The 19,033-nt window shown below is 34.1% G+C and overlaps 1 protein-coding gene across 2 annotated transcripts in view; it reads right to left on the reverse strand.

The window, feature by feature from the left end:
• The window catches only part of LOC128645919 (kelch-like protein 13), a 370,359-nt gene that overhangs the window by 1,675 nt on the left and 349,651 nt on the right, over nt 1-19,033 (reverse strand). For both annotated transcript variants that reach the window (XM_053699248.1, XM_053699247.1), the window contains one exon: nt 3,610-3,723. In XM_053699248.1, the coding sequence (XP_053555223.1) occupies nt 3,610-3,723 (114 nt within the window). The remainder of the gene's footprint in view (nt 1-3,609; nt 3,724-19,033) is intronic.

The raw sequence follows: 19,033 nt of genomic DNA on the forward strand, positions 1-19,033 counted from the left end.
TATAGAAAGATGCCTCTTCACCAACAAAGTACCTTCTGAGGGGGGTCAAAATGCTAAATTTTATATAAAAATGTAGCATTAGTCTGTCAACCAACAGTAAAAAAAGATGAGTGTGTGTGTGTATATATATATATATATATATATATATATATATATATATATATATATATATATATATATATATATATATATATATATATATATATATATATATATATATATAAGTGCACTCCAGATACAGAATAAATAGAAGCCTTGGGTGCTGATCAAGATAAACTACACAAAAGAAAACAGAATAGCACTCCACAGGTCCTTCTTTCAAATAAAGTAGTCACTTTAATAGTGAACGTTTTCGGGGTTTTTTGTAAGTCCGAGGACGGGTGCTTTGTGACCCAAAAACGTTCACTATTAAAGTGACTACTTTATTTGAAAGAAAGACCTGTGGAGTGCTATTCTGTTTTCTTTTGTGTATATATATATATATATATATATATATATATATATATTTATTATTTTTTGCCAATTTTAAAGAATCAACTACAAAGATTTAAAGATTTAAAATTTCCAATATAAGTTTGAAGCAACACATTTTACTGTCTTACAGGACAATTTCATCAAGCATATCCACATACAAAATACCACCACAATAGGTGGTGTATAAATCTGACACCAACTGCCAAGAGACATACCTAATGAAACAGTCCTAGAAAACAGAGAAGCATTGTTGACTCAAATGTACATTATAACTGAAATCTGTACTATATTACCTAAATCTCCCCCCCCCCAAAAAAAAAACCACAACCTACCTCCCCCTTTAAAAATAAATTAAAAATAACTCCCCCACTCCACAAGAGGTACACAATGGCCTTCTTTATGAATATTATCTATTAATCCAAACAGGATTATCGAAAGACATCTAAATACACTTTAGTTCTAAAATATCCGTCATTACAAAAAGGGGCAATGATCTGTTTTTGTTCTGCAAGAGAATATGAAAGAATTAAGTTCTTTCCATTTTTTTTTTTTTTGGATATGCATCTCTGAAGCTTTGTCTGACTCATATTGATCAATAATTATTTGTAGTTTAATCCTACTAGAAAAATCATTAAAAACTTTAATGATTAACAACTGTGATTTCTAGAATCGAAAAATCAAATGATGTGCAACTAAAATAGCAGTGTTTTGACATTGATTCAGTATCACCGCTAACAAGAAGCATGATTTTTGCAAAATTCTAATTTAATTTTATGGAGGATAAACTTACTTATCCAAAAATTTACTTTGCGCCAAAAACTAGAAATTTTTGGGCACACCCAAAGACAATGTAACAGGCCTACATTAGGGTGTGCACATTTAAAACCGTTTCCAGTTGCGCTTATTCTCCTTTTTAAATGAACATAGGTGTTTACAAGTTTGCACTGCGACTCCTTCCAGCTAATTCATCTAGTAGTTCTGCAAATTTTCATAAAACGTAATTTAATTCTCGAGGAGTCTACTTCTGGTATCCTGTTCTGCCACATCTGCAAAAGTACTTGTAAATGCATCTGACTTCTTTTAAAAAGTAGGATTTTAGATATGTAAGAGATAAAGTGTTTCCCTATTTCATAACTAATACTTGACCCAGTTCGCCAAGATCACACACATTATTAAAGCGCAGCAATTCCTGTAGATAACTTCTAGCTTGTAGATATGCATAGAAGTGTATATTTGGAATATTGCGTTTTTTTTAAAGCTTGAAAGGATTTCAAGATATTGGTGGATGTATGCTTAATTTGATAGATTTATCTTAGACCGAGCTTTGACCAAAACGAGAAGACCCTTGGTGACAATAGAGCAAAAAAATCATATTCCCTACTAAAAAGGTAGGTATTTCAAATATTTTGGATTGCAGCCAAATTCAAGACAGGCCTTCTGCCAAGTATTATTAATATTTTAAAATGTGATTAAAGGGACACTGAACCCAATTCTTTTTCTTTTGTGATTAAGATAGAGCATGCCATTTTAAACAACTTTCTAATTTTCTCCTATTATCAATCTTTCTTCGTTCTCTTGCTTTCTTTATTTGAAAAAGAAGGCATCAAAGCTATTTTTTGTTCAGAACCATGGAAAGCACTTGTTTATTGGTAGGAGACTTTACCCACCAATCAGCAAGAACAACACAGTGTGTTCACCAAAAATGGGCCGGCATCTAAACTTATATTCTTGCATTTCAAATAAAGATACCAAGCGAATGAAAAGATTTTGATAATAGGAGTAAATTAGAAAGTTGCTTAAAATTGCATGCTCTATCTGAATTAAGATAGAAAAAATTTGGGTTCAGTGTCCCTTTAAAGCAGTAATATTACTAGGCATATTCTTAACTGGACAATGCAGAAGCGCAGTTAGTGAGAAGGGAGCAGTTATTTCTTCTTCTAGTTTGAAAATAGTACAGTAACTTTTTCGTATTTTAGGGATACAAATTTCTACGTATGTTAAAAGTGAAAATTTATGAATTTCATGTAAATTTCTGAGAAAAAAAAAAGATGACTTTTTAAAATGTAAAACCCCCCCAAAAAACTCCCGCTATCAATTTAATACATCTCTCTCTTTCCGAAGGCGGTAATGCTAAACAGAGGAACACATGTCAGACTGTATTGCCTGTGGCCACTTTCTCTATTTGCTTTTATATTATTTATAGTGTTTTTTTGACGTATGGTTTATTTTCAGTACAGTGACTGCACGGACCTAAATAGTTTTAATAATTATCATTTTTACCACCACTATGGTTAGGCATTGGCCATTCCCTATACTGTATTTCAGACAGTCACTAATAAGTGTAATGTTCAGGGACTTTTTTTATTTACACTATGGTGGTATAATAATAGGACAACCGTAGCTAACTAGTTCAGTACTGGTTCCATTTACCACTTACACTAGAGATGTTTTTTTAGTTGTTTCGTTAAGTTTTAACATATTTCGAATAGTTTTCTAAGGAGATAATTCATGTTCTGTCAATATTATAATTAGAGCAATAATTCATATGTATCACGTGACTGTTGCTGGACTGACAAAGCTTCCAGAAATCTGATATCTACAAAAGATGCCACCAATATAGTATTCATAGGACTTTTTTTTATGTTTTCTTCCTTTATTTCTTCTCGAGCGTTGTAGTGAGAATTTAATGGTGTCAAAATACATTGGTTAAACTGCTTGCACATCCGTAAAATATGTGTGCTTATGTTATATCTGAATAAATTTATGTTCAGTCTAAGGAATTCTTGTACCCGAGTAATGCACTAATTATTCTATTTAGCTAGGTTTGAATCGAACATAAAAACTGTAAATTCATATTTTGTGCATTATAAAATAAATACAGCAAAAGCTAAACACATAACAGTAGCATACATCAAAAACTGTCATGGAATATGATAACACGGTCTACAACTAAACTTGCTTTCAAATTGGTCAAAACTATTTGCTTCTAAAACAACTACAATATTGTAGGTCCTAGAAAATGGGACACTTTGTTCACATATATAAAACATTTCAGGAAATAAGAATAGATGTTCTTGGTATAACCTAATAACAAAGAGTCACAAACAAATAAAGGAAAATACAAACAAGCTTTACCTGAAATATACATCAGTCCACCAAACACAGTACCAGCATGGCCATAATGGGGCTCACTCATCTTCGCGACATAACTCCATTCATTTGTTCTTGGATTATAACATTCCACAGTTGCTAAAATTGAAAAAAAAAAAAAAAAAGAATTATATTATATAATACAATACACACACACATATATATATATATATATATATATATATATATATATATATATAATCTATATTTAAATATCTGTATGTGCTAAGGTTTGCTTTTCAACAAAAGATACCACAAGAAAAAACAGAAATCAATTGGAAAGTTATTAAAAAAAAAAATCTCATGTTCTTTCTACAAATAATAATAAAAACAAAAAGTGGGTGTCATGTCCCTTTAAATGGCATTCAAAACTCTGCAATGTCTACCCACAAAATGCTGCATGCAGGCACAAATTAACTCACAGTTTACCAGGGTAAATTAAAAATCAATGATTTAAATAAAAAAAATCTAAAGATAGTTTCTATTTATAATTTAAAGGTAATTCATCTTGAAGTATAGATTAATTTTTACTCTCCCAGAGGTTTCTGTCAGATTATTTTGGACAATTTTACTATTTTAGAGATATTATCACATATTATTGGTTATGTAGGTCTCAAAACTGTGAATTTGTATCTGCAGAAATAACATGTCCCCTCTTCACAGCAAAAATGTTATAAAACAAAAATACAGAGTTGAGAAATAGACCTTAAAGGGACATCATGAAGGAAAACTGGAGCTAGAGCATACACTTTTCAGATTCACTTCTCTTCTAAAACTGCTTCATTCTCTTGGTATCCTTTGTTGAAGGGGAGCAATGCTGTACTGGGGCCTAGCTGAACACATTGGGCGAGACAGTGACAAGTAGCTGGCTCACATTAGTACATTGCTTCTGAGCCTACCTATGCACACTTTTCAACAACTGATACCAACAGAGCGAAGCAAATTAAATAAGATATGTAAATAGGAAAATTGATCAAAATTGCATGTTCGCTCAATAAATAGAAAATTGGAGTAGAATCGAACTGTACAAGGACCTAAGTGTGAGGCGGGAGGGTCATGAATTAAAAATGAAATATGTTATTGTTTTAGTTAATTAAAACCATTTAAATTATTAAAGGGACATGAAACCCAAATATTTTCTCTAACTCAGATAGAGCATGTCATTAACAACTTTCCAATTTACTTCTGTTATCTAACTTATTTTGGTCTTTTGTTGTAAAGCATAAATAGGTAGTCTCTCGAGCTGCTGATTGGTGGCTGCACATATATGCCTCATGTTATTGGCTCACCCAATGCATTAACTAGCTCCCAGTAGTAAATTCCTGCTTCTTCAACAAAGTATACCAAAAGAATGAAGCAAATTAGATTTTCTTGTCTTTAGTTAAATAAAATGATTTAAGTTGTTAAGGTAATCATTTTCCTTCCAATAAAGTACAACTGAAAAGTTATAAATGATTAACCTATTCATTTTAATGATCTATGTATGCATATCTAATGATATATATATTACTGACAAGTGATTTAAATCAAATTCACCCTGCAGTTAACATTAGGAGCCAGGCATATTTTTAGGAACCAGACAGTTGGATTTGTATATAGCTATACGGAGAATAACCCAAAAAGTTAGGAGCCAGAGGTAAAATTATAAGAGCCATTTGTTGAGCCCTGTTTTAACCCCTTAAGGACCAAGGACGTACAGGGTACGTCCTACAAAAACTGTCACTTAATAACCAAGGACGTAACCTGTACGTCCTCAGGGGTTTGGAGCGCTGGATGCGATCGCTTCCAGACACTTTTAGGGTATTGCAGTGATGCCTCGATATTGAGGCATCCTGCAATACCCTTTTTTAAGCATCCAATGAAGTGAGAGACACTCTGTGGCCCTCACTGCATCGGCCAGCGATGGTGCTGATCGTTAATGGGTGGGAGCCATTGCAGGGAGGTGGGTGGGCGACCCATTGCTCAGATCTTCCGGCCGGTGGGGGATCTAATGTTGGGAAAGGGATCTTGGAGTGGGTAGGGTATTGAGGGGGGGCAGCTACAGAAAAAGATTAATCAGATGAAAAAAAAAGGCAAATTTTTTTGCAGCTGCCAGTACCCAAAATGGCGGCAAATAGTGAGAGAGGGGAGGGTTAGAGAGCTGTTTGGGGGGGGGGCTCAGGGAGGTTGGGTGGTAAGTAGGGATGGGCGAATGTGTAAATTTTCGAATTTCGAATGTAGAATGAATGTTATTACCGAAATTCGAATTCTAAATCCGAATGTCGATAAGAACGAATATTCTTAAAAATTCGAAAATCGAATGTTATTTACAGTTTTTGAATGTCACTTTCGAATTTGAATGTTTATAATTATATCGAATGTCCACATTCGAAATTTCGAATTTAACATTCTATTTAACAAATACTATTCAGAAGTTCAATAGTTCATGTGGTAGGGCAGGAATCTAGTAAATTGATACATAATAGATACAAATATATAATTTCGAATGTTTCCATATAGAATATTGCATAATTTGAATATTACATTTAAAGAAAGCATTAGAAATACTATTACAAACATATAAATTAGAATTTTTCGAATTCGAATATAAATTAGAATTTTTCGAATTCGAATATTACATTTAAAGAAAAAGCATTAAAAATACTATTACAATCTAAATTCGATTTTTTCGAATTCGAATACACGTATTGCATAATTCGATTACATTTAAAGAAAAAGCATTGGAAATACTATTACAATCTAAATTCGAATTTTTCGAAAATAATATTTTCGAATGTAATCGTAAAATTCGAAACCGAACATTCGAAAATCGAATGTTAGAATGTTATTTGAATGTTCGATTTGAACAAACGAGTGTGTTAAAATTGTGAAACATTCGCCCATCCCTAGTGGTAAGGGGGATCCTATCTATGCACTCCATATATGTCTCTCCAAAACATATGTTCTGTGTTTCAACCATGCATTTCTCAAAAAGAAACCACAATATTTGATATTTTAAAAGGTATTTTAAGCATAGCAATGCTACTTTCTCTCTATACTTTTAATACATCTCCATTTAGAGGACATATAAAACATCTAGACTGATATTTTTTTTTTTTTTACCAGGCCAGTACCCCAAACTAAAAGCTGGACTAAACTCCTAAAATGAAAAAAAAAGTCACCATAGTTTCTAAAACAAACATAGCTTCAAAGATTGAAGACTGTACATCAAATATAGTCTATTTAAAATATTATATCACTCTGCAGTAGATCATGTAAAAGGCACATGTTCACAAAATTAATACCGTTTTATTCTACTGTGTATGAGCAAGTATTAGTGTAAATTCACCACTTAAAGGGAAAGTGTATTAAAACTTTATCTTGTCTTTAAGTTCTTTAACATATTCCTAATAATCAATTTTAAACAATGGAGTGTATTAAACTGTCCACAAATAGCTATATTACCTTTATGTTGTCATTTAAAATAGCAAATGTTGACTGCTTTATCTTCAATACTTAAAGGGACAGTCTAGTCAAAATTAAACTTTCATGATTCAGATAGAGCAGGCAATTTAAAGCAACTTTCTAATTTACTCCTATTATCAATTTTTGATCGTTCTCTTGGTATCTTTATTTGAATATAAGCTTAGGAGCCGGCTGATTTTTGGTTTAGCACCTGTGTAGTGCTTGCTGATTGGTGGCTACATTTAGACACCAACCAGAAAGCGCTGCCCAGGTGCTGAGCCAAAATTGGGCCGGCTCCTATGATTACATTACTGCTTTTTCAAATATAGATACCAAGAGAACAAAGGAAAAATAATAATAGGAGTAAATTAGAAAGTTGCTTACAATAGCATGCTCTATCTGAATCATGAAAGTTTAATTTTTAATAGACTGTCCTTTTAAAGGATTGACTATAAACAAGCTATGTAAACACAGCCATCAGGAGAACCCAAGCTCTCAAAGGGGTGTGAAAGAGATAATGTTCTAGATTAATCATTTAAAATGCTGCTAAGTATTGTATACAAACAGAGACATCAAATGTAAGGATTTTTAGTGATAAGATAAGATATGTCTGATCTCTCTGCAAGCTGTTCAGTCTGTTTTGATGGGTTGTGGGTTCAAAAGGCAAATCTAGCGATTTAATTTACAAAAATAAATTCAAAGGAACACAAAGAAAAACTATTTTACAGTACCCTGTCCCTTTTTAAACATGAAATATTTAAAAACCTTAGTCTGCCTCTTTACAAAAATAAAGGATATGTAAGTGATAATGCCAATTTTCATGAAGATAGATATAGCAGATTTCACAATAGTTTAAAGGGATATGCCGTAAACTAGCCTACTGAAAAAGGGCATATTAACATTTTTAATATTGAAAGGTACTGAACCAGTTCACTTAAAATTTTAAGGATATGTAATAAATGTTAAATAAATTTAAAGAGAAAGGTGGGCATAAATAGAGCACTCAAGGAGAATAATTACTGTTAGTTTAACAATAACAATTGTTAGGCAGGAAGGTTGCCAAGAGGTTAAACATTGTGATTAAAACTTATTTATTAATGTATACAATTAATATAGGGTCTAACAGTGTAGTGGATGTATAAAACTTGAATTAAAAACTGAGAGACAGAGTACCAGCACACCATGTACTAATAAAGGGGATAGGTCCCAGCAAAACTGTATGAGGGTTAGCAATTAACTATCAAAATCAACTGTATATTGTTATATAATGACAACACCAATTAATAACACAAAAATGAAGGGTCAAGCAGGTTCAGTGTGACGTACACTAGAAAAGGCTCACTGATTGTACAAAAACTATCTGCAAAAAGGGGATTGACCCTCAACACATTAACACTACCTAAGTACAATACTGGAGAAGTGGACGCCAAACTAAGGGTGGTGACAGGGCTGACAATTAGTTCAAACAATCAGACACAGAGGTCCCAACGATAAAAGTGTTACTAGGAGTCAATATATTGAATCAATATTTGTTAACTGCTAATCCATTAATAAGTCAATAAAAAATTAGGTGTAGCTGGTCTCAAAAACGCCTGATGCGCATTTCGCCGCAACCGGCTTTATCAAAGGCTTACCAGACTTGGTATGGCCTTCCTATTTAAAAGGATAATTGTGAACCAATCAGGGGCATGAATCGTTACACACCCCTGAATGTGTCCAATAGCGTTAGTCCTCTCGTCACTGGATGAGAGCAAGTCACATGGAGTGACGTCACTGGCCGATCCGTGTAAACATTACTGACGTGTTGCCACATCTAAACTGTGTCTGGTATATTTCATTGCTTATTATAATTCGTAATTCTTAAAATCTATTACGAACGAGGCTCGTTTTCAGATAGATTTACGGAGTGATAGCAGATGGAATTTGTTTCAACACCAAATATGTTGTATATAATAAAAAAATATTATAATAAAGAATTATTTACTGCTTTTGGATCCAAATAGCATATTGAAAGAAACACAATGTAGGAATATGCTAAAAACTAAGATTAGTCTATTAGTCGCATATATTAGCTGATACCACAAGACTTATGGCGATATATGGCCAAAAGTCCAGAGTATAGGATTTAAATAGCGGTTTATTGATCCAAAATCGATCCCGTTTTTAATATATTAAATAATTGACATGAGCTTGTGTATATTATTGTAAGATCTCTTAAGGCTTCACATGAAAAAAGCAATTGGGATTATAAGACAATTCAGTTTCCAACAAGCGATTAACCCTTAAAACATTAAGTGGTAAAGGAATATACTTATATCCTCTATCAAGAGATCATATAAAACACCATGAAATGATTTTAATAACCAGTAAAAACAGTCACGGAGTGATATTGTGTAAAACAGGAGAGGGTATCCCGTTATTTTTTTTGATAGGTCTACATGTATTGGATTGATATTCTATTATATATCTCGGTTTCACTTTAATAAAAATATATATGATGATATATATCGTAATGAGAACGCCTATCATTCATAGGATTAAATGGAAAATTGGATGTACATGCTATGACAGTTATATTTAAAATAGAACAAATTGGTTAGAGATGTACAGAGAAAGTCTCATATAGTAAGAGAACCATTGCACTTCAAAAATTGTCAAATTATGACTGGCAAACATCAATTATAAGTTAATGACCAGGTAAAGCAAGTAATTGTGCATATTAATCAGATATCCCTAAGGCTATCTATTATCGAGTTGTGACTGTCAACCATCAAATATGGAATCCTAATAAGACAAAACAAACCAGTATCTCAGAGATTCTCAAAGGTATAAGCCAAAACCATCCTGTTCATTTAACCCATTAGTTGTTAAAGTATTAAACCAAAAAATCCACCTGCATTCAGCTTGCAAGATCTCAACATCTCCACCTCTGATACCAGTTTCAATTACTTGTAGGACACAGATTTTAATTTCTGGTTTATTGCCATGTTTCCTAAGATAATGCCGTACGACGGCAGTTAATGTCTTCTCTTTCTTTTTGTCCTTTTCACAATTTTTGATACTGTTAATGTGTTCACCTAATCTGACACGTAGCTCTTGTGTCGTTATTCCTATGTATTTTGATCCACATTTACATAGCAGGCAGTACACTACGTTACGTGTTCTGCAATTTGCGAATCCTAGCATCCTTTTTATCTCACCCGTGCAGGTATTAAATTTTCTTTTGTTCTTAATATATTTGCAAAAGCTGCACGAACCGCATATATAGGTCCCACAGATATTTCTTTTGTTGGACTTTTTCATTGTAAAGTGGATCTTCACCAATTTATTGCCAAAAGTTGGTGCTCTTCTCCAACTAGTTTGTATTCTATCACCTATAAATTGTGACATGTCTTCATCAGATTTTAGTATATCACAGTGTTGATTTATTATATTACTGATTTTTTGATGGCTACCATTAAATGTAGTTACAAATCTTATCTCATCATTCAGTGTCTTCTTTTTGTCCTTAGGGTATAAGAGCTGGTCTCTAGGGGTTCTCCTAGCTCTCTGATAAGCTGCTCAAATCACCCGACGTGTGTATCCTTTCTTTCAGATGTAATTTAAGCTCTTTGGCTCATCAGTAGAGTTCCGTCTAATTCTTAGGAATTCTCCAGTTGGAATTGCCTTCTTTGTCTGTGTAGTGTTACAACTATCAAATTGTAAGATTGAATTGGTTGCTGTCTCTTTTCGATACAAGTCTGTTTTCAACATATTGTTATCATCCTTGTAGAATATTATGTCCAAGAAATCTACTTTTTCACTGCTCATGTTATATGTGAGCCTTAGATTCATATCATTGCAGTTAAGAAGGGTGTTCAATTTCTTAAAAAATATCTTCGCTACCTGTCCAGATCACAAACAGGTCGTCTATGTATCTACACCTTAGACTTATGTACTGTGTGTACACAGCAAGATCCTCATTAAAAACCAACTCTCTTTCCCACCAACCTAGATAAATGTTTGCGTATGTTGGTGCGCATGATGAGCCCATTGCTGTGCCCTGAATTTGCAAATAAAATTTGTCGTTAAAAACAAAATAGTTGTGTTTCAGAACAAATTTTAGAAGATCCAAAATAAATTGATTACGTTTGTATTCATCTGTAGATTTTATGCTGAGAAAGTATTTAACTGCTTCACACCCATATTCGTGTTTAATTGATGCATACAAAGATTCAACGTCACATGTTATGAGTATGGTTTATGGTTCAACAGTTAGATCATTTATCTTGTTAAGGATGTCCATCGTATCTCGAGTAAATGATGGTAGCGACCATACAATCTCCCTTAAACTTAGGTCTAAGAATCTGCTTGCCTGTTCACATAAGCTGCCTATACTGGGTACAATCGGTCTTCCCGGTGGTTTATGTTTATTTTCGTGAACTTTAGGAAGAAGGTATAATGTTGCTATTTTTGGATTTTTTACATGTAAAAACCGCCATTCTTTCTGGCTAATTAAGCCATTCAACTTAGTGTTGTCAATTAAACTCATATATTCCATCAGAAATTGGGTGGTAGGGTTGGAGAATAAATGTTTATAACATTTTATATCCATGAGTTGTCTTTTGGCCTCTAAAATGTATTCCTCCTTGTCCTAGATTACAATGTTACCAGCCTTGTCAGATGGTTTGACAAGGATGTCATCCCATGAGTTGATTTCATTAAGGGCTATGGATTCTTCTTTCTTTATATTCGAATGGTTAGTTTCTTTGATTTGCAAGAAATCTCTCATCACCATCTATTTGAGGAGTTTTGTTAAGTGAGGGCATGAAATTAGACTAATTTTTTTGTCAAGGAAAGTTTCATTCATAGAGCTATTACTCTCTTCGCTCTCATTCCATAGTTCTACCAACATGTCGAGAGTTCTTAAGTCGTCAGTGGCATTATCCCCATGTGTATTATACATCTTTTCAAGAGCTAATTTTCAACAAAATAAATGTAAATCCTTAATTAGTTCAAATTTATTAAGTGATGGTGTGGGGGAAAAGGATAATCCTCTGGACAAAATCATAATTTATGTAAGAACTTACCTGATAAATTCATTTCTTTCATATTGGCAAGAGTCCATGAGCTAGTGACATATAGGATATACAATCCTACCAGGAGGGGCAAAGTTTCCCAAACCTCAAAATGCATATAAATATACCCCTCACCACACCCACAATTCAGTTTAACGAATACCAAGCAGTGGGGTGATAAAGAAAGGAGTAGAAAGCATCAACAAAGAAAATTTGGAAATAATTGTGCTTTATACAAAAAATCATAACCACCAAAAAAACATAATTTATGTAAGAACTTACCTGATAAATTCATTTCTTTCATATTGGCAAGAGTCCATGAGCTAGTGACATATGGGATATACATTCCTACCAGAAGGTACAAAGTTTCCCAAACCTCAAAATGCCTATAAATACGCCCCCCCACCACACCAACAATTCAGTTTAACGAATAGCCAAGAAGTAGGGTGATAAGAAAGGAGCGAAAGCATCAACCAGGAATTGGAATAATTGTGCTTTATACAAAAAAATCATAACCACCACAAGAAAATGGTGGGCCTCATGGACTCTTGCTAATATGAAAGAAATGAATTTATCAGGTACGTTCTTACATAAATTATGTTTTCTTTCATGTAATTGGCAAGAGTCCATGAGCTAGTGACGTATGGGATAGGAAATACCCAAGATGTGGAACTTCCACGCAAGAGTCACTAGAGAGGGAGGGATAAAATAAAGACAGTCAATTCCGCTGAAAAATTAATCCACAACCCAAATCAAAAGTTTCAATCTTTATAATGAAAAAAACTGAAATTATAAGCAGAAGAATCAAACTGAAACAGCTGCCTGAAGAACTATTCTACCAAAAACTGCTTCTGAACAAGAGAAAACATCAAAATGGTAGAATTTAGTAAAAGTATGCAAAGAAGATAAAGTTGTTGCTTTGCAAATCTGATCAACAGAAGCTTTATTCTTAAAAGCCCAGGAAGTAGAAACTGACCTAGTAGAATGAGCCATAATCCTCTGAGGCGGTGATTAACCCGACTCCAAATAAGCATGATGAATCAAAAGCTTTAACCAAGATGCCAAAGAAATGGCAGAAGCCTTCTGACCTTTCCTAAAACCATAAAAGATAACAAAATAGACTAGAAGTCTTTCTGAAATCTTAGTAGCTTCAACATAATATTTCAAAACTCTTACCACATCCAAAGAATGTAAGGATCTTTCCAAAGAATTCTTAGGAGTAGGACACAAGGAAGGGACAATAATTCCTCTACTAATGTTGTTAGAATTTACAACTTTAGGTAAAAATTTAAATGAAGACAGCAAAACCACCTTATCCTGATGAAAAAAAATCAGAAAAAGGAGACTCACAAGAAAGAGCAGATAATTCAAAAACTGTTCTAGCAGAAGAGATGGCCAAAAGGAGCAATACTTTCCATGAAAGAAATTTAATGACCAAAAAATGCATATGCTCAAACGGAAGAGCCTGTAAAGCCCTCAGAACCAAATTAAGACTCCAAGGAGGAGAAATTGGCTTAATGACAGGCTTGATACGAACCAAAGCCTGAACAAAACAATGAATATCAGAAAGATTAGTAAATTTTTCTGTGAAAACAGCACAGAAAGAGCAGAGATTTGTCCTTTCAATGAACTTGCAGACAAAAAACCCTTATCCAAACCATCCTGAAGAAACTATAAAATCCTAGGAATTCTAAAAGAAAGCCAAGAGAATTTATGAGAACATCATGAGATGCAAGTCTTCCAAACTCGATAATAAAACTTTCTAGACACAGATTTACGAGCCTGCAACATGGCATTAATCACTGAGTCAGAGAAACCTCTATGACTAAGTACTAAGCGTTAAATTTCCATACCATCAAATTAATAATTTGAGTTCCTGACAGAAAAAACGAAAGTTAAGATATAAGGTCTGGCCTTAATAGAAGTGACCAAGATTGGCAACTGGACATCCGAACAAGAACCATATACCACAACCTGTACGGCCATGCTGGAGCCACCAGCAGCACAAAAGATTGCTCCCTGATGATTTTGAAAATCACTCTTAAAATAAGAACCAGAGGCGGAAAAATATAGGCAGGTTGATAACTCCAAGGAAGTGTCAATGCATACACTGCTTCTGCCTGAGGAGCCCCGGACCTGAAAAGGCACCTGGGAAGTTCCTTGTTTAGATGAGATGCCATCAGATATATTTCTGGAAGCCCTCACATCTGAGCAATTTGAAAAAACACATCTGGGTAAAGAGACCATTCTCCTGGATGTAAAGCTTGATTGACAGAGATAAACCGCTTCCCAATTGTCTATACCTGGGAAATGGACCACAGAAATTACACAGGAGCTGGATTTAGCCCAAGCAAGTATCTGAGATACTTCTTTCACAGCCTAAGGACTGAGAGTCCCACCCTGATGATTGACATATGCCACAGTTGTGACATTGTCTGTCTGAAAAACAATAAACGTCTCTCTCTTCAAAAAGAAGCCAAAACTGAAGAACTCTGAGAAATGCACGGAGTTCCAAAATATTGAATGGTAATCTCGCCTCCTGAGATTTCCAAACCCCTTGTGCTGATAGAGATCCCCAGACAGCCTCCCAACCTAAAAGACTTGCATCTGTAGTGATCATGGTCCAGGTTGGATGAACCGAAGAGACCCGTAAAACTATATGATGGTTATCTAACCACCAAGTCAAAGATAGTTGAACATTGGGATTCAAATATATAAAAAGTGATATCCTAGAATCCCCACACCATTAATTCAGCATAAAAAACTGGAAAGGTTTCATATGAAAATGAGCAAAGGGAATCAAATCCAATGCTGCAGCCATAAGACCTAAAACTTCCATGCAAATAGCAACTGAAGGAAATAATTGTCACTTGTCTGTTAGAGACAAAGATATTGACACAATCTATCTGGAAACCTAAAAAAGGTGACCCTTATCTGAGGAATCAAGGAGCTTTTGATAAAAAGATCCTCCAACCATGTCTTGAAGAAACAACAAAAGTTGAATGGTATGAGATTCTGCAGAACGAAAAGACTGAGCCAGTACCACAAAACCGTCCAAATAAGGAAACACTGAGACCCTTGAAAAGATTCTTAGAGCTATTGCTAGACCAGAAGGAAAAGCAACAAATTGGTAATGCTTGTCAAAAAAAGAGAATCTCAGAAAATGAAAATAATCTGAATGAAAACAGAAAATGAAGATATGCATCTATTGTATCTATTGTAAACAAATAATGCCTTCGCTGACCAAAAGGCAGAATAGACCATATAAACACCATTCTAAAAGATGGTACTCATATGACAATTCAAAAAGATTTTCTATCTTTGGGACAATGAATAGTTTTGAACAAAACCCCCAAACCCTGTTCCTAAAATGGAACTGGTATAAATACCCCAGAAAACTTCAGGTCTGGGCAGCGCCTTGAGCCGCAACGGGTGACCAGCCGCCCTTCACAAGTACCCAATACATACAGGTCTGAAACACACTTCAGGAAAGTGTGAGCCTTTACTGAAATAGCTGGAATATGTAAGAGAAAAAAAGACTTCTCACAGGCGGTTTTACTCTGAATCCTATTCTCCCAATCTAAGGAGTTTGGACCAAATTGAACCAAACAAATTTTTAAAAAAGTCTTAACCTGCCCCTTACCAGCTAAGCTGGAATAAGAACCACACCTACATGCAAATTTGGGGAGCCGACTTTGATCTTTTAAATGGCTTAAATAGAATGAAGAAAACTTCCAATTATAAACATGTTACTTGGGGAAGAATTAGGATTCCGTTCCTTAGTAAGAACAAAAACTAATATAAGCTTAAGATTTATTCTTAGAACTCAATCTTGAAGCAAAAAAAAAAACCCTTCCCCAGAGTAACAGTTGAAGAATTGAATCCAATTGTGAACCAAATAATTGATTACCTTGGTAAAAAAGAAATATGGAATTTAGAAATCAAATTAGCATTCCAAGATTTAAGTCACAAAGTTCATCTAGCTAAAATAGCTAAAGACATAGATTAAACCTCATTTGCGAAAATATAAAAAAAATGACGACACAAATGAAATTATTAGCATGTTGATCAACTTAACAATGCTAAACAAATCACAATCCGATACTTGTTGCACTAAAGTATCCAACCAGAAAGTTGAAGCAGTTGCAACATCAGCCAAATAAATTGCAGGTCTAAGAAAAGTACCTGAAAATAAATAATTTTCCTTAAATAAGATACAAGTTTCCCATCTGAAGGAAAATAATAAATACTATTTTCTATAGGAATAGTAGTATGTTTAGCAAGAGTAGAGATAGCCCCATTAACTTTGGGGATCTTTCCTCAAAACTTAAAACTAACTGCCGGCAAAGGATACAATTTAAAAACCTTAAAGAAGGAATAAAAGAAATTCCCAGCCTATTCCATTCCCTAGTATCAGGAACTGGAAAAAAACCTCTGAAGAAACCACAGAAGGTTAATAAGCAGAATTTAAATGTAAGCTAGTCTTAAAATCAAAAGAACTAGTCACTTCAATATCCAAAATAATCAACACATTTTCAACAAAGAACGAATGTACTCTATTTAAAAATAAAAAAAGTAGATTTGTTAGTGTCAATATCTGATGAAGAATATTCTGAATGAGAAAAAACATCATCAGAGAAGGATAATTCAGTATGTTGTTGGTCATTTGACACTTCATCAACTAAATGAGAAGTTTAAAAAAGACCTATAAATTTTATTAGAAGGCGGGATGGCAGACAAAGCCTTTAGAATAGAATCAGAAAAATATTCTTATAAATTCCAAAGTATATCTTGTACATTAGATATAAAAATAATAGCAATAGATAATGCATAAATACTAATGGACTCTGCATGTAAAAGTTTATCATGATAACTTATTACAAACCATAGCTAAAGATAAAAATTTATAACATTAAAATAAATGAACTTAGCTTTGGTAGGACTGATATCAGTCATCAGGAATTCAATAGTATTTTCTGATACAGGAACAGTTTTTTGGGATATCTTGCAATATGTAACAGAAAATACAACATATAAAGCAAAAATATCAAATTCCTTAAATGACAGTTTCAGGAATGGGAAAAAATGCAAACAGAACAGGCCTCTAGAAACCAGAAGCAACTAAAAAATGAGACTTAAATAATGTTAAAAATCTGGCGCCAAGAATGACGCCCACATATTTTTTGGCGCCAAAAACGTCTGCATCAAACACAAGAGTAAAAAATGACGCAACTACGTGAAAACTTCCGGCGTCAACTACGACGCCGGAAATGACGTCAGACAAACGTCAATCTCGCGCCAAAAAGTCTCGTGCCAAAAATGACGAAACAAATTCTAGCATTTTTTGCACCCGCGAGCCTAACAGCCCGCAATTTAAAGGAAAAAAAGTCAATTGAAAATTTTAGGTAAGAAAAATATTTCATTCATATGCATTTTCCCAAAAAATGAAACTGACAGTCTGAAAGAAGGAAAATAAACTGATTGACCTGAATCATGGCAAATATAAGTATAAAACATATATTTAGAACTTTACATATAAAGTGCCAAACCATAGCTGAGAGTGTCATAAATAAAATAAGACTTACTTACCCAAAGACACTCATCTACATAAAGTAGATTGCCAAACCAGTACTGAAACGAGAATCAGTAGAGGTAATGGTATATAAGAGTATATCGTCGATCTGAAAAGGGAGGTAGGAGAAGAAATCTCTACGACCGATAACAGAGAACCTATGAAATAGATCCCCTAGAGGAAGACCATGGTATTCAAATAGGCAATACTCTCTTCACATCCCTCTGACATTCACTGCACTCTGAGAGGAAAACTGGGCTTCAGCCTGCTGCGAAGCGCATATCAACGTAGAATCTAGCACAAACTTACTTCACCACCTCCATGGGAGGCAAAGTTTGTAAAACTGAATTGTGGGTGTGGTGGGGAGCGTATTTATAGGCATTTTGAGGTTTGGGAAACTTTGCCCCTCCTGGTAGGAATGTATATCCCATACGTCACTAGCTCATGGACTCTTGCCAATTACATGAAAGAAAAGGGTGGGCCTCATGGACTTGCCAATATGAAATAAATGAATTTATCAGGTAAGTTCTTACATAAATTATGTTTTCTTTCATGTAATTGGCAAGAGTCCATGAGCTAGTGACATATGGGATATCAATACCCAAGATGTGTTTCTCCACTCAAGAGTCACTAGAGAGGGAGGGAATAAAATAAAAACAGCCATAATCTGCTGAAAAAAATTAATCCACAACCCAAAAATATAAGTTTATTTCATTTGAAAGAAAAAACTTAAATCAAAAGCAGAAGAATCAAACTGAAACAGCTGCCTGAAGAACTTTTCTACCAAAAACTGCTTCCGAAGAAGCAAATACATCAAAACGGTAGAATTTAGTAAATATATGCAAAGAGGACCAAGTTGCCGCTTTGCAAATCTGATCAACTGAAGCTTCATTCTAAAAAGCCCACAAAGTGGAGATTGATCTAGTAGAATGAGCTGTAATTCTCTGAGGCGGGGCCTGACCCGACTCAAAATAAGCTTGATGAATCAAAAGTTTCAACCAAGAAGCCAAGGAAATAGCAGAAACCTTCTGACTTTTCCTAGAACCAGAAAATAAAACAAATAGACTGGAAGTCTTCCTGAAATCTTTAGTAGCTTCCACATAATATTTCAAAGCTCCTACCACATCCAAAGAATGTAAGAATCTTTCCAAAGAATTCTTAGGATTAGGACACAAGGAAGGGACAACAATTTCTCTACTAATGTTGTTAGAATTCACAACCTTAGGTAAAAATTGAAAAGAAGTCCGCAAAACTGCCTTATCCTGATGAAAAATCAGAAAAGGAGACTTACAAGAAAGAGTAGATAACTCAGAAATTCTTCTAGCAGAAGAGATGG

The sequence above is a fragment of the Bombina bombina genome, chromosome 1 (assembly GCF_027579735.1).
Source record: "Bombina bombina isolate aBomBom1 chromosome 1, aBomBom1.pri, whole genome shotgun sequence".
Classification (NCBI taxonomy): Eukaryota; Metazoa; Chordata; class Amphibia; order Anura; family Bombinatoridae; genus Bombina; species Bombina bombina.